This window comes from Eptesicus fuscus, chromosome 18 (genome assembly GCF_027574615.1).
Source record: "Eptesicus fuscus isolate TK198812 chromosome 18, DD_ASM_mEF_20220401, whole genome shotgun sequence".
Taxonomy (NCBI): domain Eukaryota; kingdom Metazoa; phylum Chordata; class Mammalia; order Chiroptera; family Vespertilionidae; genus Eptesicus; species Eptesicus fuscus.
This window is the reverse complement of record NC_072490.1, coordinates 45,630,956-45,656,031: the sequence shown is the minus strand read 5'-3', so window position 1 is coordinate 45,656,031 and position 25,076 is coordinate 45,630,956. Positions and strand designations below refer to the sequence as shown.

Below are 25,076 nucleotides of genomic sequence, written 5' to 3'. Positions count from 1 at the left end.
CATGCACCGGGCCCCTGGTAATATATAAGATGATTCAAAAATAACATTTACAAGGAAAACAATTGACTGAACTTTAGGAACACTAACATTTAAGGAGAAATTAGTGGAGAAAAATGCTTGAAGTATTTTTAGATAGGACAGTCAGAAAGGTAAAAGAAAAATCAGGAAAAGATATATCCAAAAGGCCAGGGAAACAGCCAAAAGCTAATACTTCTACCAAAAAAAAAAAAAAAAAAGCTATAGTGACCTGAATAAGCTGGTAGAGATCAGGATCAGGAAGCGTCAAATCACATAACAGTCTGGAGAGAACCAAGATGGCAGCATAGGTAAGCGCCTGTACTTGCTGCCTCTCACAACCACATCAATACCACAACTAAATGGCAGAACAACTACCATCCAGAACCGCGGGAAAGCTGGCTGAGTGGAAGTTCCACAACTAGAGAGGTGAAGAAGGCGCATTGAGACTGGTAGGAGGTGCAGCGGAAAGTGCTGGCACCTGGATGTGCTGCTCTTTTAATCGGGAGGGAGATACAAGCTCCCGATTGCTCTGAACTCCAGTTTCGGGCGAGACTCTGGGGGACCCAGGCGCACATACGAGGAGAAACTGGACTGTCGGAACGCGAGGGCGGCTTTCTCTTAGAGGGGCTAGCAGTAATCATTGTTCCTGCACGGGGGCGTGGGACGTGGAGAACCGCGGACTTCTCCGGTTCAGGGCTGACTGGTAGCCATTGCTGTTTGCTCCACCCTGGTGATTCCCAGAGACCCTGCCCCACCCAATTTACAATCCCACCCAAGCTGTGCACATCGGCTTTTTCATATGAATGGCCTGTCCTTTTGCCTAAAACCTGTCAAACTGCAGCTGGGTCAGAGAGCCCCAGATCTTCCAAAAGAAGGCACAAGGCCCTGACGGCCTTGCTTCACAGCTGGGCCTCGTCTGGGCACTTCCAAACCCCATACAAAGAGGAGGAATCTGCAGATGTCTCTGTAGCTCCTGCTGAGTGGCCCCAGACAGTGGCTGACCTTGCACCTCCTTGGAGATCCAAGAGCCAGTGTACCCAGTGGTCAGAGTGAGAACATACCGGATTACAACTCTTCACATCCATAAGTGACACACTCAAGGGGCAGACTCAGTGAGCACCAAAGCCCCACTGAAGCAAGTCCTGCCCCATAAGGGTGTCTCCTGCGCAACAGATCTTCCAGTGCAGACACAGCTGGTCATCACAGCCAATTGGCCTGGAGGTCAATTCCTCCCAGTGATACCAACAGCAATCAAGGGTTAACGACAACAAGACTGTGCAAACAGCCCACAAAGGGGTACACCAAGAACATCCACCTCAGGTGACTGGGGAGGCTGAGCCACTGGGCCCTATAGAGAGAAAGAAACATCAATGTGAGAGACACATGCATTGGTTGCCTCCCGTACTAGCCCCAGACCAGGGCCAGGGATCAAGACTACAACTGAGGTACATGCCCTTGACTGGGATGGAACCTGGGACCCTTGGGTCTGCAGGCTGATGCTCTATCTACTAAACAACCAAACCAGCTAGGGCTCTTCCTGAGGTTCTTAAGTAGTGACGCCAATCTGAGTGGAAAATACTAAAGGGATTAAACATAATTGTACATTATCTACAGTTTTAGTAGAGGAGTATTTATGGTTGCTCTACACAAAGAAAATTGGTAATGTATTTCTTATTAAACCAAAAGTTGTTAATCATAATAAAGTGAATAGAAAAATGTTTACTTTTTATCATTTCTGACTTCTTGTTTGTTACACATTATCTCACTCATGACTTCACAAAATTCAATTAACTATATAAAATCTTATAAGCCTTATATAACAATGAAAAGTAAGCATGGATGATGTAGCAATCTATAATGCTAGTAATTAGGGGAAAGTATTACCAATACAATAAACATTTATCAGAAATGGAAAGAATTTTTGATGTTGGAAGAAAAAAATAACTTGAAAGATAAAGGGAGAAATAGCAGAGCAAGGGTCTATTTCCATTTCTTTATTTTCTTTTCGATTTTTGTTTCTTGATTTTAGCTTTACTTTATCTACACTTTTTGGCAGGCCATCTAAAAAAATCACTCACTCTTGGATGGCTGTACTAACTTGGAGTGACCCCCAAGTGTTTGGTCCCACCCATACAGAAAAATGCTACAAAGAACTTTAAAAAAAAAAAATACAGGAAGCATATTTTCAGATGAGCACCTAAAGCAAAATCAGTGAAACAAAGAAAAGACATGACATGGGAAAGGTAACAGCATTTTCTTGGAGTAGTAGGGGAAACTCCCAAGGTGTGTGTCATTAGCCAAAGCTGGAAAAGCAGGATTCAGAGCACAGCAGAGCAAACATGCAGCTCTCTAGACCAGACAGAAAAAAAGCTGTGCTGGGTTAGTGCTTCTTAGTTTGGGCTAGTCAGAGAGAGAGTGGAGAAGAAAGCACTACCACACTCAATTTCAGCATATGGGAAAACTGTGTGGCTGCTTTCTTACCTTTTAGTTTATTCCCTCTCTTATTAATTTACTATTAAAACATTTTAATTACATTCATGGAAGCTAAAATGCAAGTTACCTCAGAATCTTATTACTTCAAGGATCTGGACAGGCTTTGCCACACTGCTTTGCACATAGACTAGACTAACATATAAAGCTAGCATCATTATCACAAACAACCTTTCTAGCACTATACAGTTTGGTTTTGTTAATTAATATAACAACCAATTTGTAAAAAATTTATTTCTATGATTACTAGCAAGGATTAATGTATATTTATTACATATATTCATCTTGAACAAACTGCTTGTTTCTTTGGCTATATGTTTATCTACAATAACTTGATGGCCTTTTATTTTGGAAAGGGCATTTCATGTGTTATATATATTAATTTTTCTGTCATAATGAATGCAAATGATGCCCCATTTCCATTTCTTTTGAAACAAAAGTTTTCAATGTTTCTTTAGATACTCATTGATTTGATGTGCCTTCACTTGGGTGTAGGGTATACTAGTTACTCACCTACCAATAAATCCTGAAGTTGTTTAAATTATTATACAGTCACACTGCCTGTCTTAGAACTTTTTACTTGCCTGCTCCAATCATTTTTACACTTTAATTCTTTTATATCATTCGTGTTTTTCTTTATATATATCTAAATACATATTATTGGTTTCAGAGAAGAGAGAAGGAAAGAGAGATAAAAACATCAATGATGAGAGAGAATCATTGATCAGTTGCCTCCTGCATGTTCCACACTGGGGATCAAGCCTGTAAGACCGGGAACTGAAACATGACCTCTTGGTTCATAGGTCGATGCTTAACCACTCAACCACACTGGCCGGGCTTTATTTTTTTAATCCTCACCTGGGGATATGTTCATTGATTTGAGAGAGACAGAATCAGAGAGAGAGAGAGAAACATCCATGTAAGAAACATTGATCCCACATGTGCCCCAACGGGGGATCAAACCCACAATCTAGGTATGTACCCTAACGGGGAACTGAACCCGCAACCTTTTGGTGTGTGGGATGATACTCCAACCAACCGAATGTGTTTCTTATCAAATATATTGCTATCATCCATTCTTTAAAAGAAATATTTTTGTGGCTAAGTAGTGATATGAAATTTAATGGGTTCCAAGCAATTCTACTCCTAGGTATCAACCCAAGTGAAATGAAAACACAAGGACTGTACACAAATGTTCCTAGCAGCATTGTTCATAATATCCAAAAGTTGGAAGTAATCTAAATGTCCATCAACCACTGAATACAAGAAGATGTATTAAAAAAAAAAGAAAAAAGAAGATGTATTGTCCATCCAGGAGCTGGGTGGATGTGGCCAGATTGGGGTGGGGTGGGGGAGGGGAGATGGGGGACATCTGTAATTAACATTACCCAATTAGGAGAAGATACAAAAAGTATACACTTGGGGAATTGGAAGGCACTGAATTAAATCTCTGGGAAAATAGAATAAGATATCTGACATATAGGACATGTAGGGTAGGAACTTTCTCATATCTACACTTACACAAACAACTCTTCCTAAAATAAAATCTAATCCCTAAACAAGCAGAGCTCTCTCCTCTTGCCTGTGAGGTACAAAGTTTTCTCAGGGTTATTTTGCCCATCAAGCCAGAAGACACACCACCTCTCTCCTGTTACGGAGGTTAGCTAGGTGTCCTATCTAATAAAGAGGGAATATGCTAACTGACCCTCAGGCTGTCACTAAGATGGCGGCGCACATAGCCAATAAGGAGGGAATATGCTAATTGACTGTCCTGCCCTCAAAGATGGCATTGCCCAGAGCCAATAAGGAGGGAATATGCTAATTTACTGCCACGCCCTCAAAGATGGCAGTGCCCACAGCCACAAGATGGCAGTGACCAGTCCCCTCAGCCCCGCCGGGGCAGCAGGCATGCGCCTGCCTCCAGAGTCCCCCAGTCCCCTCAGACCTCCAAGCGGCCCAGGGCCAGCCTGAGGCGCAAGCCTCAAATGGCCGCTGCCCGGCCGCCCAAGGCTCAGGTAACCAGGGCCGGCCAACGCTTGCACTGCCAGCAGTGGCAGCAGCAGAGGTGTGATGGGGCGTCACCTTCCCCTGATGGCTGGGTCGCCTCCCGCCCCTGAGGGCGCCCGGACTGTGAGATGGGGCAGGACGGGCTGAGGGACTCCCCTCCAGTGCATGAATTTTCATGCACCGGGCCTCTAGTGTTTTATAAACAAAAGTTATTATGATTAGAGGAAAATGTCCTCTAATATTGGTTATGAGTAACAAATGTATCTCTCAACTGTGGCCATCAAACTCCCACATTTTATTTCCTGGCAATGTTATTCTATTAATTTACTCTCTTAACACAGAAATAATGATCCCCGTAGTGGGCAGCCTACTGCAGCTACACTATATAGAAAAGAGGAGAACTTCTGAAAATCTAAAAATAAATGTATGAATATATAACTTTCATTCTTACCCTTCAGAGGAAAAAAACATCATTATCTTCATTATGACTGCCACTATAAATCGAGGTACCACAGAGTGACTTGCTCACAAAAATTTCCAAAACAATGGAATAGCTAGCTGAGTCCCTTAATCACTGAAGATTTAATTATCTCATTTAGTCAGTGAAGGAAAATTATCCTATATAATAAAGAGGTGATGTGCTAATTGACCGTCACACCATCACAAGATGGCGGCACCCACAGCCACAAGATGGCAGCACCCAGTCCCCTCAGCCCCACTGCAGGTCTGCCACCCGAGTCCCCCAATCCCCTCAGCCCCGCCACGCACCTGCCACCGAAGTCCCCCAGTCCCCTCAGGCCCACCAGCAGTGAATTTTCATGCGACCATTACCTTTTTAAAAAATCCTTACCCAAGGATATGATTATTTCTTTTAGATCATTTGTTCTCGGGGAACAGGCCTAAGCCAACAGGTGGGCATCCCCCAAGGGTCCCAGACTGTGGGAGGGCACAGGCCTCTAGTCCTATATAATAAAAGCCTAATATGCTAAGTGTCTGGTTGTCCGGTTGTCATTCAACCAATCAAAGCGTAATATGCTAATGATATGCTAAGGCCGCTCAACCACTAGCTATGACATGCACTGACCATCAGGGAGCAGACAGTCAACCGGATGACCAGTCGCTATGACATGCACTGACCACCAGAGGGCAGATGCTCCGACCGGGTAGGCTAGCTTGCTACTGGGGTCCGGCTGATGGGGACTGAGTGAGGCGGGCTGGATATGCCCTGGAGCCCTCCTATGGTCCGTCCCCAGCTGGCTAACCTCCCACTTCTCTCCCCAGCCCCAATTGTGCACCAGTGGGGTCCCTTGGCCTGGCCTGAATCCTTCTTGTAATCTGGGCCGAAGGACCCCCGCCCCCCCGAGTGCACGAATTTCGTGCACCAGGCCTCTAGTATATTATGAAAGTCATCTATTTCTATAGTCTTTGTTCCTCAGGGTTCTGAAAACGAATTCCAACTGACTCTGAAAGTGACTTTCACATACTCAGATTTATATCTTAAAGCATTTGGTCATGCTCTACCAACTTCTAGCTGAGTTCCCCTTATAATATTAACCTTTCCTAGAATGGGCTAGGCAGCTGAAGTATAACATTCCCTTGGGCTTTATGCCATTTACTAATAAAATCGAAACATCAGTTGAAGAAAAATAAGTATGACCTAAGAGCCTATGCAACTTAATTACAGATAGATTAAGCTGTACTCATTAGCTTCAGAACTAAAAGAATCAGAAAAAATGTTGAAAAATTAAGTATGAGATTTTTAATGCTTAAACAGGTCTACAAAATACCCTTATTGATGAAATAGCTTAGGGCCCCAAAGAAGCTGCCAGTATAAAAACACAAGACAAATAAGCAAAACTAGACAGCTAGCATCAGTCCATGGGCCGACCCTCTATCCATTAAGCTAAACCAGCTTGGGCTGGCCTCCCAGTTCTTCAGCACTCAACTACATTGCCTTTTAATTCTGGTCCAACTTTTCATTTTGCAGATGAGGAAACTGTGTCCCCTAGGGAAGAGATAGAATTCATTCAAGGTTTAAAACTATTTAATAGCAGTACTAGTACTAGGATTAGTACTCAGAGTTGTTTTGTTTTAATTGTTGACAGTATTACAGATGTCCCCCATTTCTCCCTGCCTTTGGCCCCTTCCACCCAGCCCCCACCCCACCCCAGGCCTTCACCACATTATTATCTACTAGAGGCCCAGTGCATGATTGAATCATGCACGTGTAGGGTCCCCTACACGCTTTCGCTTTTCGCAGTGGAGCTGGGTGCCGGAGCAGACAGGCACCCAGCTCCCCCACTTTTGATGGTCCGTGGCCGCTGAGGGGGGCTACCCTGCTGTTGAGAGGTGCAGGGGGCGGGACTCCCACCCCCTGTGCCTCTCAACGGCCAGATCCGCGGCCGCTGAGGGGGCCTGCCGTGGACACCCAGCTGCGCCTCTCAACGGCCGCTGAGGGGGGCTGCCGCGGACACCTGGCTACCCTGCCGTTGAGAGGCGCAGCTGGGTGTCCGTAGCAGGCCCCCTCAGCGGCCGCGGATCTGTCCGTTGAGAGGCACAGGGGGCGGGAGTCCTGCCCCCTGCGCCTCTCAACAGCAGGGTAGCCCCCCTCAGTGGCAGTGGATCCGTGCCTCTCAATGGCCGGATAGGCCACCCCGAGTCCCGCCCCGCAGCCTCCCACTGCCCAATCGAGGGCGTAGCGGAGTGATGGTAATTTACATGTTACTCTATTATTAGATAGGATGTCCATGGGCTATGCATATATGTTCTTTGGTTAATCTCTCCACGCCCCCCTTGAGATCTGCCAGTCTTTTCCATGCATTAATGTCTCAGGACCTATTTTGTTCATTAGTTTATTTTATTCATTAGATTCCACATATAAGTGAGATCATGTGATATTGGTCTTTCTCTGACTGGCTTATTTCTCAGACTCGGGTTTCTTATTCACATTATGCTTTCCTATTTCACATTGAGCTTTCCCCCATTTAGTCTTTCTAAAAAATAATTTGTTTTTTAGTATAAAATACTTATTGTTGAAGTCAAGAGAGTACAATCAAGTACAGAAGAAATTAAAATCACTCCTCCCAGCTTCCAGAGATAAGCACTCTCAACAGTTTAACATATTTAAATGCATTACAAGAATACCACTCCACTCACTTGCCCAGTATTTTTAAAGAAGTTTAAAGACATACTTTATATATAGTTGCATATTTAATTTTTTTCACTTACATTGTGTTCCATGGCATTAAATATTTGTTGAAAATATGACTAAATGGCAAATGACACTTCATAAATTTCATTAATTTATTTAACAATAGGTCTACTGATTATATATGGTAGATTTTTGGGAATTAATCTCTGTGATGAAATTGCTATACATATTTAGGCAATATCTCTGATATTATTCTTAGATTAAGTCCCTGGAAACGGCATTACTGAGTTAAAGGGTATAACAATATCTAACACTTATGTGGTGCTTACTATTGCCAAACTCCTCTATGTGCTTCACCTTGTTTAATCCTTGCAACAACCCTATGAGAGAAAATGAATGCCCAGAGAGAACAAGTGACTTGCCCATGATTGTACAACTAGAAAGGGACACAGTCAGGATTTACATACAAGTAGTCAGGCTATAGGAGCCATGCTCTTAATCACCATGCTGGACTTTTTTTTAAAACATATTTTTATTGATTTCAGAGAGGGAGATGGGGAGAGAGATAGAAACATCAATGACGAGAGAGAATCCTTGATTGGCTGCCTCCTGCATGCCCCACACTGGAGATGAACCCGCAACCCAGGCATGTGCCCTGACTAGGAATCGAACCATGACATCCTGGTTCATAGTTGATGCTCAACCACTGAGCTATGCTGGCCAGGCCATGCTGGACTATTTTAATTCCACACTTTTTCAACTACATGATGCTGGTCTACTAGAAGTTTACTACAAATGTACAAAACTCATCTGAGGAACCTGTGCTTTAGTAAGCATCCCAGGAGATTCTACAGTTTGAAACCCACTATCTTGATCTAAAAATGTAAAAAGGGACATTTAATAAACCCTCCCCATAAAAACCTTAATAATTATATTGATGTTTTAAATATTGATGGGAGGACCAAGTAAGAGTATTCAAAAATGGTTCAAGTGAATCTTCATGACCTTGGATTAGGCAATGGCTTCTTAGATACGACACCAAAAGCAGTGACAATACAAATTTACAAATTTAAGATTATTAAAATTTATTTAAAATATAAAATATAAATTGAGCTTAATCAAAATTAAACGTTTATGCTATAAAAACACCATCAGGACATCTATTATCTTATTCCACTTATATGAGGCACCTAGAAGAGGCAAACTTACAGAGCTAACAAGCAGAAATAGTGGCTATTAATGGTCTGGGAAAGGACAAGAAAGGGAGTTATTGTTTAAAGGGCAAGAGATTCTATTTCATCTCTCTCTCTCTTTTTGACAATCTCTTCCATGGTAACTATTTGGGCTACTCAACCCAGGATTCACAACTTTCAAACACATTACATTCAAGACAGCTTAAATTTTATATTCTCTCTTCTTGAATGCTCAGTTGGGTCTTTTTTAATTAGAGCAACATGGTTATCCTTTACTCCTATAAACACTCCAGGATTGCTCTTACATTCAAATGAAACATATGGGGAGGGTTGGAGCTCAGTGTGAAGAAAAAAGAAGATCTGGTCTGGCGATGAATTTTCACATTTTTTTAGTTTTACAGAGTGCTCCTTGTTGTTGGCATGCAGCAAAAAGTCTTTGTCTTTTGTAAGACTGAGGCTTACCATTAATTTGTGACAATCAACACAATCACCTATTTCACTTGCAGGTAACTGCAAGACATAGTAACAGAATAATACCTTGTCTTTCTCTTGTTTTCCCCTCAAATCTTCAACATAGATCTCATAACTTTCATCTGCAAAACCAAAAGTAATGGATTGACTGCTATATGTGCTCAGGGAAAAAGAATATTCTAGGACACTCGAGCCATCAAATGTTCTAGTATCTGTCTGGACCATAGGCATATCAAAGGGGGAGGCCTCCACAAATTGTTCCAGGTATTCCAGGTGCTTCTGAAAGGTAGTGAATAGCAGATGTGGCTCTTTGTGATTTCCAACTGTTTCTGGTGAATGCCTTTTGGCAGTTTCTTTCCTAAAGTAACAGGCCTTCTTTTCTATGACAAGGCCAGAACGTAGGTGCATAAAGTACATCTTGTAAATTTCTTTGGCCTTCTGTTGGGATTTTCTCAACCCAGGAGATTTTACCAGGGATTTTCCTGCTGAGTTGTTCATCTTTACTGGGGAAATTTTGGTGGTTGAATACTTCATTTCAGGCTTTATTTTTCAGGCTTCTTGGGCTTTAGCAGAGAAAGGGCAGAGTGGACTACAGCTATGTGAGGAGAGTCTGGGGTTGGTGGCTCTGGGGAGAGAGCTGAGAGGACAGCCGCCAGGATCCCTATACCGAGTTATTCCTCCATATTACAGAAGCCATCTTTCTCAAGCAGAGCGTTCTCATCCAGGCAGAGCTTTCTATTTTGGATGACGGAAAAGTTCAGGATATGGATGAAGGTGATGGTTGCACAACATTGTGAACATATTTAAACACATTAATGTCACTGAATTGTACACTTAAAATGGTAAATTTGTTGTATATATTTTACCATAATAATAATAACAAAGCACCATCAAGACAATCTACTGAATGGAAAAAAATATATGCAAATCATTTATCTGATAAGGGAATTGTACCCTGAATATACAACTTAATGATAAAAAGATAAATTAATTTTTAAAATGGGGAGAAGATGTGAACATTTCGCAAAAAATATATACAAATGGCCAATAAGTAAATGAAAAGATCCTCAATATTACTAGTGGTTAGGGAAATATTAAAAAAAAAAAAAAAAGGAAAAGAAATACCACTTTATACTCACTAGATGGCTACAATAAAAAAGACAGGAAAAAGTATTGACCAGGAAGTGTAGAAATTGAACCTTTATTATACACTGCTGGTGGGGCACATATAATAGGCCAACCACTTTGGAAAACAGTTTGGCAGTTCCTCAACACGTTAAATATGGAGCTACCATATGACCCAGTGAACTAAAAACATATGTCCAAATAAAAACTTGTACATGTATGTTCTCAGTAGCATTATTCATAATAGCCAAAGAGTAGAGACAACCCAAATGACTATCAACTGATGAATGAATAAGTGAAATGTGGTATGTCTCTATAATGGCATATTATTTGGCAATAAAAGGTATGAAGTATCAATACATGCTACAACATGGATAAACCTTGAAAACACTATGCTAGGTGAAAGAAGGCAGACACAAAATTATATAACATATAATAACATGTTATATGATTCCACTTATATGAAATATCAAGACAGACATATCTATAGAGACAGAAAGTAGATTCATTTGTGGTTGCCAGGAGCTAGGAGAGGAGAAAATGGGGAGTGATAGCTAATGAGTACAGAGTTTCTTTCTGAGGCAATGAAAATGTTCTGGAATTGAATAGAGGTAATAACTGCACAATTCTGTGAATATATTAAAAGCCACTGAAGTGCACACTTAAAAAAGTTAAAAATAAACTAAAAAGATGGTTAAGAAATTCAGGATAAGGACATGAATTCTGAAATAAAGTGCTTAGAAAAGTCTTTATGGAAGCCATAGACAATGAAAACAAAGATGGAGATGTCAAAACTGTCAAAAAATTAAAAACTAGGCAAGTACAGTGTGATGCAAACAAAAGTTTAAAAAGTTCTATTAAAATTCATACTGAGGAAGATGGAAAAGTGAGTTTCCAAGCAGGAAGAAAACAAAAAGAATAACTACCAAAACAAAATCATTCAATGACTCATCTAAGAGGTTCCCTAATGACTTTGAAATTTAACCAAAATATGTTAAGGACATGTGATAGTATTGCTTTTGCACAGCAAATTTGATGACCTGAACTATGTTGAATTCGCTGTCAATAAATGAGAAGCACTCCCATTTGTCCTAAATAGGCTGAGGTGATGATGAAAGAGGGTTGAATGTCAGCTCCATGGGGGTCAGGGACTTGGTTTTGTTTAATAAAGAACCGTGCTTGGCACACAGAAAATGGTCAACAATAATGGCTAAATAAATCAACAGCACTTTGAAATTTATAGAATACTGTACATATGTTTTAGGAATTCGCATTTAGATGAGAAAATTCTACACAGCTAGAAGTGGAATGTTAATAGGTGGAAACCCAGAGAAACTAGAGTTTCAGGGAAGAAAAGAATTTCCCTCTAGTACCACACTGACCGGAGGCAAATAAGCCTACATAACTTGTTTATGTTTTATTTTTTTCAAGTGAAATAGAGTTTATTAGTGAAGCAGTGAGACAGAGCACAAGCTACTCCACAAACAGAGCAGCCCTTGCTTGTGTTCTTAAATGTTTAAACATATTCCATAAATAATAAAAGCATAATATGCTAATTAGACTGGATGTCCTTCTGGAGGTCCTTCTGGATGACCTTCCAGACGAAGCCGGGGCTGCGAGGGAAGCCCAGGTCCCAGGTGCCTGCCAGTGGCCGGAGGGAAGCCCAGGTCCTGGGTGCCAGAGGGAAGCTGGTGCCGACAACCGGGGGAAGGAAGGCCTACTCTTGCACGAATTTCGTGCATTGGGCCTCTAGTATTACATAAATTTCCCGTATTTTTACATAGTCAGGATAATAGAAACTATAAGTGAGTCCATAAACTTCTAAAGAGTTAATGATTTAAATGGTTAAAACAATTACATATACTTAGAATTCATCACTATCAAGTTAAAGAAACAAAGTATAGAAGATAAAATCCCCTAAAGATATGATTTAAGATGGTGGAGTAGGTGAACAAAGTACTTGCCACCTCCCACAACCACATCAAAAGTATAACTAAAATACAAAACAATCATCATTCAGAACTGTCCATAATCTGGCTGAATGGAAGTCCTACAACTAGAGAATTAAAAAAGAAAGCATATTGAGACTAGTAGGAGGGGCAGAGGCAGAACAGGCTGATCCAACACCCGCATGTCAGGAGGGATATGGAGGCTGCGGAGGCATCCTATTAAGGAGCAAGGGATCCCAACCCCACACCAGACCCCTCAGCCAGGGTTTCAGTGCTGTGAAAAGAAGCCCCCGTAACTGTAAAAATCAGTGGGTATTGTGGCTGAGTGACACGGAGGCTGCTAAAGACCCAGGCACTTCAGTGAAAGAGCTGCTCTGCAGGAGACACCCCATGGAGCAGGACTTGCATCAATGGGGCTTTGGTACTCAGAGTGGGCCCTTTGAGTGTGACGCTTGTGGATGTGTAGAGTTAAAGGGCCAGTGCACAGACTACTTGGATTCATTCCCCCTGAGCTCCAGTGCTGGGGCAGTGGCTTTGGGGTATCTAGGGACATATGGGGAGGAACTGGATTGTCTGGCATCAGAGCAAGAACTCAGGGGCAGTTTTCTCCCAGACAGGGGTGCTCACAGGGGTCATTGTTCCTAAAGCCGAGACCTCCTTCATCGCAGACCTGACTAGCAGGCACCATATCTGAGTCTCCATCAACCTGACTCACACTGTTTGCTCTGCCCTGATGATTCCCTGAGACCCCTACCCCACCCAATTTGCAGCCCCACCCAAGCTGTTTGCAGCAGCTTTTCCATATGAATGCCATCCTGGCCCAGGCTTCAAACTTTCCTAAAATCTCTCAAACAAGTAGCAGCTGGCGTCAACATGCCCCATACCTCTCAATAAGAGACCCCAGGCTTGGCACTAGAAGCAGCCTTGCTTCACAGCTTGGCTTCTCCTGAGAACTTCCAAGCTCAACACAAATTACAGCCATCTGCAGATTTCTCTGTAGCTCCTGGTGAGTGGCCACAAGCAGGGTACAAGCAGCAGCTGACTTTGCACCTCCAGGGAGACCCCATTGGCCAGTGCACTGGAGGACAGCTTCAAATCATGCCAGATTACAACTATACACATCCACAAGCGTCACACTCAAAGGGCCCACTCTGAGTACCAAAGCCCCATTGATGCAAGTCCTGCTCCATGGGGTGTCTCCTGCAGAGCAGCTCTTTCACTGAAGTCCCTGCTGATCCTCACAGCCACTTGGACTGGGTGTCAATTCCTCCCAGTGATGCCAATAGCAATCAAGGCTCAACTACAACAGGACAGTGCACACAGACCACAAAGGAGTGCACCTAGAGTGAACAGCTCAGGTGATTGGGGAGGTTGAGCCACTGGGCCATATAGGACACCTAACTACACAAGGCCACTCTACTAATTCCAGGAGACATAGCAGCTCTACCTAATACATAAAAACAAACTGGGAAGCAGACAAAATGCAGAGACAAACATGTCACAAATGAAAGAACAAAGGAAATCTCCAGAAAAAGAACTAAATGAAATGGAAGCAAGCAAACTACTAGATACAGAATTCAAAAACAATCGTTATAAGGTTGCTCAAGGATCTTAATGAGAGCTTCAAGGGACTTAGTAAGAATTTCAAGGGACTTAGTGAGAATTTCAAGGATCTTAGTGAGAATTTCAAAGACATAAGAAAGGACCAGAGAGAAATTAAGCATACACTAACTGAAATAAAGAATAATTTACAGGGATTCAACAGTAAAGTAGAGGATTTCGAGAATCAAATCAATGACTTGGAATATGAGGAAGCAAAAAAACACCCAATCAGAAGAGCAAAAAACAATGAAGACAGCTTAAGGAGCCTCTGGGTCAACTTCAAGCATACCAACATTCACATTATGGGGGTGCCAAAAGGAGAAGAGAGCAAGATATTGAAAACCTATTTGAAGAAATAATGACAGAAAAGTTCCCCTACCTGGTGAAAGAAAGAGACTTACAAGTCCAGGAAGCACAGGGAGTCCCAAACAAAAGGAACCCAATGAGGTCCACACCAAGATACATCATAATTAAAATCCCAAGGATTAAAAACAAAGAGAGAATCTTAAAAGCAGCAAGAGAAAAGCAGTTAGTTACCTACAAAGGAGCACCCATATGACTGCCAGCTGATTTTTCAACAGAAACTTTGCAGGCCAAAAGGAAGTGGCAAGAAATATTCAAAGTGATGAATAGCACAGACCTACAACCAAGATTATCTACCTACCAAAGATATCGTTTCGAATTGAAGGTCAGATAAAGAGCTTCACAGACAAGAAAAGGCAAAAGAAGTTCATCACCACGAAACCAATATTACATGAAATGTTTAAGAAGGAGAAGGAGGAAGAGGAAGAGAAGGAGAAGGAGAAAATGTGAACAATAAAATGGCAATAAACACATTTCTATCAACAATTGAATCTAAAAATCAAAATAAAAGAACAAGGAATCTAATGAACAAAATAAACTGATGAATAACATAGAACCAGAGGCATGGAAATGTGGAACAGACTGACAAATCTCAGAGGGGAAGAGGGCTATGAAGAGATTAAACAAAGAATTTATATGCATATATGTATTACCTATGGATACAAATAATAGAGTGGTGAAGGCCTGGGGTGGGGGGGATATGATTTAAGTAAAATATCATAGACAAAATAAATATCTATGAGATCTAAGAAAATATAAAACCTGTTAAAATCTATTCAATTCTGCTCTAACTGGTTTGGCTCAGTGGATAGAGCATCGGCCTGCAGACTGAAAGGTCCCAGGTTCGATTCCAGTCAAGGGCATGTACCTTGGTTGCGGGCACATCCCAGTAGGAGGTGTGCAGGAGGCAGCTGATTGATGTTTCTCTCTCACCAATGTTTCTAACTCTCTATCCTTCTCCCTTCCTCTCTGTAAAAAAATAAATAAAATATATATTTTTAAATTTTTTGAAAAAAAAATCTATTCAATTCTAACTGAACTTAGAACAATGAGCACAAAAGTAAGACAAAGTCCCACCTTATAAGAATTCACTTAGTATAATAGACAAGAAAAAACTACAATTCAGTGATAAATGTCCTTAAAAGATAAAGACAATTTCTAACAATGATTAATTCAAGAAATTTACTTCTAAGTTTACATGGAGAATTAAAAAGAGACACATTTTATTTTAAAGCATTAAAATATATGTATATAAAGTTTCTATATCTGTCACACAAATAAGTCAATACCAAAAAAAGGTATTTTATATTAAAATATCACTAATAACATTGTGTTTAAATATTTAATCAAAAATTAATACAAAATTTTATTCTTTAAAATATAGTATTCTGTTGTTAAAATAATGGCAGATGTTACTAGTTAGTTCATTTTAACTCACTTTTCTTTTAAAACAAGATACCTGCAGGCAATGGACATACAATTAAAGCTGTAGTTCAAGGTCAAACAATTCCCTTTGAACACACTAAAATGATAGCCCACTAAAACATCCTGTTTTACTTGTCATATTTGAAAACTATTTTTTATTTACCTTCATTAAGGACTTTATTTGAATTAAAAACATCAAGCAAAATTTGAGATTAAATGTTTTGCTTTCCATTAATAAATATAGATGTCTTTATATGGGTCAAAGTTCAGTAAAGGACATAAATTCAAGTATAAGAGATCTCTGTTACTCACTAAAATTACAAAATTTTAAGTACTTAATCAGAGAAAATTAAATGCCAATCCAAAAACAAGAAATTTTTGGAGTTTTCTGTTGTTATAGGAGTTCATTTGATAGTTTTTTGAAAATTATATTGATAATATTGAAATAAACTTGTAAATATTTAAAACTTAGAAAATTAAGCATACCTTAACTTTTCTTACGTTCTCAAGCTGTTTTTCAAAACCCTGAGAAATTTACAATGTTTCAGGCATGTTATCTGAGCAGAGCCGGAATTATAATAAGGAAGTGACAATGCAGATTCTGGGTTTTGACATACATGCTTTACAATAGAAAACATTGTGCAAGTAAAAGAGTAGTAAGGTTCAGAACTGTAACACATGCAAAATAAAATGTTACTCTTTTTTTTAAAGTAAAACTGCTGCTATATACACTGGCCAAACTCATAAAAAGCCATTCCAAAATCTCCTTCTTCCCCTAACTCCTGCTCAAAGTAAGTTTTTCTATCCCAGAACTCATAAAATGTATTTAAATATATATCTCAGTATATCTTTTTTATCTTTACATTCAAGGATATAAGTCTCTGAAATAGAAAATATTTTATTTGACCTCTTTGCTCCAAAGTAACTTAACTATGTTTTTCTATTAAATTTAGAGTGCATTTTTAAATACATACATGATCTCATTTTATAGAGTATAAATTCAGAGGAATTATTAGTCTTACATGTTTAATTGGAAATTGCTTGATATCTTCCTTTTTACTTAATGTCAAAAGTACATTACATTTTAATAGTCATATATTCAGCACCTACCACAAAAACATGAATGCAAAACTGAAAAACTATTATAAAGTTTTAATATAGAAAATAAGTGACCACGTAACAAAAAATTAAGCAAGAGAATTTGATAATCCACAAAATGGATCTCTCACTGCAAAAATATTCAAATTTTACCATGATGTTTCACTTTTTTTTTTTTAACATTAGTTTGTAAGTTCCCATAACCTTTTTTGAATTGTTAGTTGTTTGTCAGGATGGATATTAAAACATTAACCCTTTCATTGAATATTACGGGATTTATGCTAAAAATCTAATGTTGGTCAAATGTAAAACAACAATCATTCCCAGATTAAGCAGTCCTCAGAGAGACTCTCCTGGTCCTCTCATTTCTCTGGCTGTTTTTCCAACTCTGTTTTCTTTTTCCGTGCCAGCTGTTCAAATATTGATCATCCCCAGGGTTCTTCCTTAGCCTCTAGAGATGTACAAACTTCCCTGGTAGTGTATTTCCTACAGCCTTCATTACACTGGTGATGAGTCTAAAATCTGTCTCTCCCCATCCAGAAATTTATTTCTAACTGGCCTTTCTTCTATATCATTCTACTGGGTCTCCTCGTCTCTAGGCACAATTCCAACGTCTTCCACATTATCACCAAGATTGCTGCTCTAGTCCATCCAGCATGGCTCAGTGGTTGAGCGTCGATCTATGAACCACGAGGTCACGGTTTGATTCCCCGTCAGGGCACATGCCCAGGTTGTGGGCTCAATCCCCAGTGTGGGGCCTGCAGGAGGCAGCCGATCAATGATTCTCTCTCATCATTGATGTTTCTCTCTCTCTCTCCCTCTCCCTGCCACACACACACACACACACACACACACACACACACACACACACACTTTACTGCTCTAAAAGCAAAGATCTAAACATGTGATTCTATTACTTTAAAATTTTTTTGAACTCCTCACCACTGTTTTAAAGGAGAAAGGAGCATGACATTAAAATCCTTCAAAACTTGATCCTAAATTACCTTTCTTCCTCATCTTCTTGTCCCTTCCCTCATATGATGTCACACAAAAATCACTCAAAAGTTCTCAAACAAGACACCTATCTTTATTCCTTCATGCTATTACTCATGCTATTTGTTAGTGCTGCCTAAAATGTACTTCCCTCTCATTTGCATGCTAAAATCCTACTCTTCTTTTAAGACTAGTTTCAGTTACCCAGAGATGCCATTCTATCCCTTCCTTCATCGCCTTATCAATTGATCATTCCATCCTCAACATTTCTACCGTACTTTATTAGTTCCTCTCTTAGCCATTATTTCACTTCATTGTAATTTTCTGTAGACATGTTCATTTATGCAGAATCCCTAAAAGCAGAGGTCATATTTTTTCACTCTTGTATCCCTCTCAGCTAGTAAATATGCCACATAGCAGGTGCTTAATAAAGAGATGCTCAATAAGCAAATGCTATGTAATTTATGTCACAATTTTCTTTTCTTTATCTTTTTATTTCTATTTTACATAGCAAGTTTATTTTTCTAAAGGTATACAAACAATAAACAAAGTAAACATTCAATCAGATCTTAACTGCCGAGTATTATCTGTCCTGGAACTGTTCCATTAATTTCCAATGTCTAAGCACCTTAAATTCAATAACCATCATCTTAATCAGAGTCCATTACTTTTCTTCTATTGAATTTAACTGTCACTTTCTTTTCTGTTTGTTGGCTTACTTTTTCAAGGATTTCTATTAAACTTGTTCTGTTATCTTCCCACTTAGTTGTCCATATCTTGCCATCTGTATAAGGTAATTCTCTACTCCTTTAGTTTTTTAGGGCTTTATAAGTGCTAAGTTACTAAACCAGGTCCCAGCTGACTGATTCAGAACTTGGGCTAAGATCCTGTTTCTCATTTCTGCCTCTTTGTATTTTGTTTCCTGTTGTGCTTCATCGGCAGGATCCCCATGCTTTGCCTGCAGCTTGGCCAGCCTCTGCTTCCACAGAGCTTCCAGCTCCTCCACCAATGTGTGACCCTCTGGGTGGAACAGCCACAACCCCACTCCAGCCCACTACGAGTTATCTCCCACAGCCTCTATGTCACTATTTTAAGTATCCTAATGTTTGACCCTATGAACTAATATACACTAGTGTTTTATTTGAAAATATAATTGATGTAGATTCAGTCTCTGACAAAGCAGATGAATAAACAAAATAAATATATTTTTTAAACTACCATGACTAAACCTCATAACTCAATGTCACAGTTATTCACAAAAGATATTAAGTATTGTATAAATGATATAGTCTTTTATCTCTTATAAGAACAACCCTTGCCTAGCCAATGTGGCTCAGTGGTTGAGCAGGAGGTCACAGTTTGATTCCAGGTCAAGGCATATGCCTGGGTTGCTGGCTCCATTCCCAGTAGGGAGTGTGAAGGAGTCAGCGATCAATGATTCTGTCTCATCATTGATGTTTCTATCTCTCTCTCCCTCTCCCTTCCCTCTCTGAAATCAGTAAGAACATTTAAAAAAAAAAAAAAACAGTTGAAGTATTTCAACTTTTAATTTCTTTTCTTTGAGAGATATATAAACCATTTAACTTATGGATATTAGAATGTTCATAAGGAAATGGAAAACAACTTTATTTTTGCTAAAATGCATTCTTTTTGTTTTGTTTTTTTATTGATTTCAGAGAGGAAGAAGGAGAGATAGAAACATCAATGATGAGAGAGAATCATTAATTGGCTGCCGCCTGCACACCCCCCACCAGGGATGGAGCTCGCAACCTGGGCATGTGCCCTGACCAGGAATTGAACCATGACCTCCTGGTTCATAGATCGATGCTTAGTCACTGAGCCACGCCGGCCAGGCTAAGATGCATTCTTATTTGATAGCTTCCAAAGCTATATAACTTTCACTTTGAGTTGGAAAGAAGCTGAGTGTAACAGACTGTATGACTATACTCAATTATTCCACTACTTCTTCCTATATGAATATTAATTATATCTCAACTGCAACATGCTTGGCCAAATGACTTGCTTTGGCCAATGAAATGTGAGTGGAAGTGACCTGCGCCACTTCTGAGCAGAAGCTTTAACTGTAATTTCATGACTCTGCATAGCACTTTTCCTTCTACCACTAGAACATGTCCATGATAGGAACTGCCCTTTAGGCTGAATTCCAGAAAGGAGAACAACTGTGGATGGTGCTGCCATCTATCTAAACATGTAACATGAGCAAGAAATAAATATTTATTGTTACAAAACTTTGAGCCTTAAGGTTATTACCACAGTATAACTAACATAAACTGAGAGATTGAATTAGATGCTCCTCCTCTATAATATCATAACACCCAGGCATATGCCACTATAAATATGTTATATAGAGGCCTGGTGCACGAAATTCGTGCAGGGAAGGGGGGTGGTCCCTCAGCCTAGCCTGCACCCCCTCCAATCTGGGACCCCTCGAGGGATGTTCGACTGCCCATTTACAGGGATTGGGCCATGAGCGTGTGGCCAGCCTGGGTGAGGGGCTGAGGGCTGTTTGCAGGCTGGCCAAGCCCCCCAGCAGGGACCCTCACCCCATGGGGGTGTGGCCAACCTGGGTAAGGGGCTTTTTTTCTTTTTCTTTTCTTTTTTTTTTCAGCGCCTCCTTGAGCAGAGGCCAGGGCTGGCTGGAGGCAGGTATCTGGGATTTATTTATCTTCTATAATTGCAACTTTGTAGCCTTGAGCAAAGGCCAGGACCCGCCAGGGCGGGTGGGAAGCTTGACTTCCTCCATCGCTGGGGGCAACCCAAGCCTCCTGCTCACTCCAGCTCCGTGGCGGCCGCCATCTTAGTTGGGTTAATTTGCATACTCACTCATGATTGGCTGGTGGGTGTAGCGGAGTGATGGTTAATTTGCATGCTTCTCTTTTATTAGTGTAGATTATATATTATATACACAGATGCTCCTTGACTTACATCCCAATAAACCCATCACCATAAGCTGAAAACATTGTAAATCGAAATGCATTTAACCTTTTGCACTTGGATGTCGAGTGTGACTCAACATGGTTAGCATTAGAATAAAGGAATCGAGAAAAAAGCAAGCGAGTGCAAAGGGTTAATACACCTACTCAACATCATAGCTTAGCTTAGCTTAGCCTACCTTAAACGTGCTCAGAACATTTACATTAACCCACAGTTGGGCAAAATTATTTAACACAATGAACACACTGTCGATTATTGGTTTACCCTTGTGACTGCCTGCCTGACTGGGAGCTGCAGTTTGCTGCCACTGCCCAAGATCACAAGAGAATATTGTACTGTATATTACTAGCCCCAGAAAAGATCAAAACTTAACATTTGAAGTACAGTTTCTACTGAATGCATATCATTTTTGTACTATCGTAAAGTTGAAAAATCCTAAGTTAAACCATTGTGATTTGGGGACTTTCTATACACCGAAAAGTTTTTCTGCCATCCTTATGTCATATCAACTCAGCCTCCTCATCTCACTCCCAAGTAACCACAGTTACTAATTCCTTATTATTTTCTAGATTTCTTTATGCATCAATAACAAATATAGTTTCCTACTTTCCCCCCCTTTGCACAAAGGTAGATTATATATACTGTGCTGTTCCTTGCTTGTTGTACTGTTTTGTTACCTATCAATATATTTCCTCATTCTTTTTATAGACTTTCTGATGAAAAAGAACATCAAAGTTAGCCCCTTACTTTATAACTCATAATTCCCTTACAATCATCCCAACAAAGACATAATGCAGGTGCAATAAAAAAAAAAAATCTGGAATTTAAAGAAACTTATTTGATATTTTTATTGTAAAGAATTTACTGAAGTATAGAATACTACAAAGAAGTAAATAAATCAAAAGTGTACAAATTGATGAATCACCCTAAGTGAACACAGGTGTAACTACCATCCAGGTCAAGATATTAATAACATATCATCTATCTCATTTTTTAAATATTTCATAATATGCTAATATCTAGAAAATATGTTAGAGAAAATTAATGGTGTTGACTTCCTAAACTTCCATTTGGGATATAGTTTAAGGAATTGTTTCTTATATCCCATTTCAGATGGATTGACCATTGTTATTTTATTTTAAAAATTTTAAATAAATAGTTCATACATATAAAAATAAAAATAAATACAAGAATAAGAACTAAAGAATAATAAAAACAAACATCCATGTACCTAACTAACACCCAGCTTCAGAAGCCCCTTACCCCTCCCATCTGGGCAAGCAGTATGGCTTAATGGTTAAGAGTGCAGACTCTGGAGTCAAGACTGCCTGGGTTTAATTAGGTTTACAATCTATTAGCAGTGTAATTTGGGGAAGTTAAGGTTTTCTGAACCCTTACTTATAAGTTCCTTTATTTATAAATGATAATAATAATAGTGCCTGCTTCACAGAAAGTTTTCATTTAACTATGCAAATTAAATAAATATGTATTTGTTAAGTATTTAACACTTTCCAGCACATATTATGCCAAATTTAGCTATTTTTATATTCACTCTCTGCCTCTCTCATAAGGAAATATGTTTACCATTTTATTACTGTATATGTAATAAGAGATTTATGAATAATTTTGTGCTTTTTAAATTTTATATTAACTGGCATCACAGTTTAAGTATTTCTTTTTTTTTTTTTTTTTATTTTATTTTTTTATTTTTTTTTTATTTTTTAATTTCTTTATTGATTAAGGTGTCACATATTTGTCCTCATCCCGCCATTCCCATCCCACCCCTCTCCCCACGCATGCCCCAATCCCCTGTTGAACTTAACCATTGGATAGGCTTATATGCATGCATACAGGTCCTTTGGTTGAACTCTCCCCCTCCCCCCACCCTCCCCCTACCCTCCCCTATCCTCCCTCTGAGGCCCGATAGTCCGATCGATGCCCCCTTGCTTCTGGTTCTGTTCTTGTTCCTCAGTCTATGTTGTTCATCATTTCCCCTAGATGAGCGAGATCATATGTCACTAGATATATACTAATAAGAACTGAATGTGAGACGAGCAATAATAGTTATGCTGACAGGCAAATGAATCAATCTGTAGCGAGCTTCCCCCTGGACCAACAGTTCTTTTGAGACCCAATTTCAATGTCCAGTAGTTCCTTATGTGTACATGTCAGCACTGACCCCTCAGCTCTGGATGGTGGACAAATGGTGGTAATGGAGGTCCGACTCCCTCTGGTTTGGTCTCGGCCGAACCCAGGGGCACGGCGTCACCCAGACTAAGGGGCACGTGGCCTCACCCCTACCCAAGGGGCACGTGGTCTCACCCGGGCCTGGGACCCAGCCTCACCCGGATGGATCCAGGGGCGCACGGCCTCACCCGGACCCAGGATCTGGCTTCACCCGTACCCAGGGACGCTTGGCCTCTCCCAGACCCAGGGGCACGTGGCCTCACCCGGGCCTAGGTGCACGAGGCCTCATCCGGATCCAGGGACACATGGTCGCACCCGGACCCAGGGACGCTTGGCCTCTCCCAGACCCAGGGCCACTTGGGCTCACCCGGGCCTAGGTGCACGCGGCCTCACCTGGATCCAGGGACACATGGTCTCACCCGGACCCAGGGACGCTTGGCCTCTCCCAGACCCAGGGCCACTTGGGCTCACCCGGGCCTAGGTGCACGCGGCCTCACCCGGATCCAGGGACACATGGTCGCACCCGGACCCAGGGACGCTTGGCCTCTCCCAGACCCAGGGCCACTTGGGCTCACCCGGGTCTAGGTGCACGAGGCCTCACCCGGATCCAGGGACACATGGTCGCACCCGGACCCAGGGACGCTTGGCCTCTCCCAGACCCAGGGCCACTTGGGCTCACCCGGGCCTAGGTGCACGCGGCCTCACCCGGATCCAGGGACACATGGTCTCACCCGGACCCAGGGATGCTTGGCCTCTCCCAGACCCAGGGCCACTTGGGCTCACCCGGGCCTAGGTGCACGAGGCCTCACCCGGATCCAGGGACACATGGTCGCACCCGGACCCAGGGATGCTTGGCCTCTCCCAGACCCAGGGCCACTTGGGCTCACCCGGGTCTAGATGCACGAGGCCTCATCCGGATCCAGGGACACATGGTCGCACCCGGACCCAGGGACGCTTGGCCTCTCCCAGACCCAGGGCCACTTGGGCTCACCCGGGCCTAGGTGCACGCGGCCTCACCCGGATCCAGGGACACATGGTCTCACCCGGACCCAGGGATGCTTGGCCTCTCCCAGACCCAGGGCCACTTGGGCTCACCCGGGCCTAGGTGCACGAGGCCTCACCCGGATCCTGGGACACATGGTCTCACCCGGACCCAGGGACGCTTGGCCTCTCCCAGACCCAGGGCCACTTGGGCTCACCCGGGCCTAGGTGCACGAGGCCTCACCCAGATCCAGGGACACATGGTCTCACCCGGATCCAGGGACGCTTGGCCTCTCCCAGACCCAGGGCCACTTGGGCTCACCCGGGCCTAGGTGCACGCGGCCTCACCCGGATCCAGGGACACATGGTCTCACCCGGACCCAGGGATGCTTGGCCTCTCCCAGACCCAGGGCCACTTGGGCTCACCCGGGCCTAGGTGCACGAGGCCTCACCCGGATCCTGGGACACATGGTCTCACCCGGACCCAGGGACGCTTGGCCTCTCCCAGACCCAGGGCCACTTGGGCTCACCCGGGCCTAGGTGCACGAGGCCTCACCCGGATCCAGGGACACATGGTCTCACCCGGACCCAGGGACGCTTGGCCTCTCCCAGACCCAGGGCCACTTGGGCTCACCCGGGCCTAGGTGCACGAGGCCTCACCCGGATCCTGGGACACATGGTCTCACCCGGACCCAGGGACGCTTGGCCTCTCCCAGACCCAGGGCCACTTGGGCTCACCCGGGCCTAGGTGCACGAGGCCTCACCCGGATCCTGGGACACATGGTCTCACCCGGACCCAGGGACGCTTGGCCTCTCCCAGACCCAGGGGCTCGTGGCCTCACCCGGGCCTAGGTGCACGAGGCCTCATCCGGCTCCAGGGACACAAGGTCGCACCCGGACCCAGGGACGCTTGGCCTCTCCCAGACCCAGGGCCACTTGGGCTCACCCGGGTCTAGGTGCACGCGGCCTCACCCGGACCCAGGGACACATGGTCTCACCCGGACCCAGGGACGCTTGGCCTCTCAGACCCCGGGGCACGTGACCTCACCCATGCCTAGGTGCACGAGG

General features: G+C 42.2%; 2 protein-coding genes and 1 pseudogene across 7 annotated transcripts in view; all 3 read right to left on the bottom strand.

Annotated features, from left to right (window-relative positions):
- Positions 1 to 25,076, bottom strand: part of SLMAP (sarcolemma associated protein) — a 160,807-nt gene that overhangs the window by 108,978 nt on the left and 26,753 nt on the right. The gene's annotated exons all lie outside the window — the stretch shown is intronic.
- On the bottom strand, positions 8,783 to 10,055 carry LOC103290400 (interleukin-33-like). Its single transcript, XM_054729935.1, has one exon. The coding sequence runs from the start codon at positions 9,862 to 9,864 to the stop codon at positions 9,052 to 9,054; it is 813 nt and encodes a 270-aa protein (XP_054585910.1). The 5' UTR covers positions 9,865 to 10,055; the 3' UTR covers positions 8,783 to 9,051.
- LOC103290428 (programmed cell death protein 5-like) lies at positions 17,881 to 22,112 on the bottom strand (annotated as a pseudogene).

Coding starts and splice junctions, on each gene's coding strand:
- LOC103290400 (XM_054729935.1), bottom strand. CDS start 9,864: ATGAAGTATTCAACCACCAAAATTTCCCCAGTAAAGATGAACAACTCA.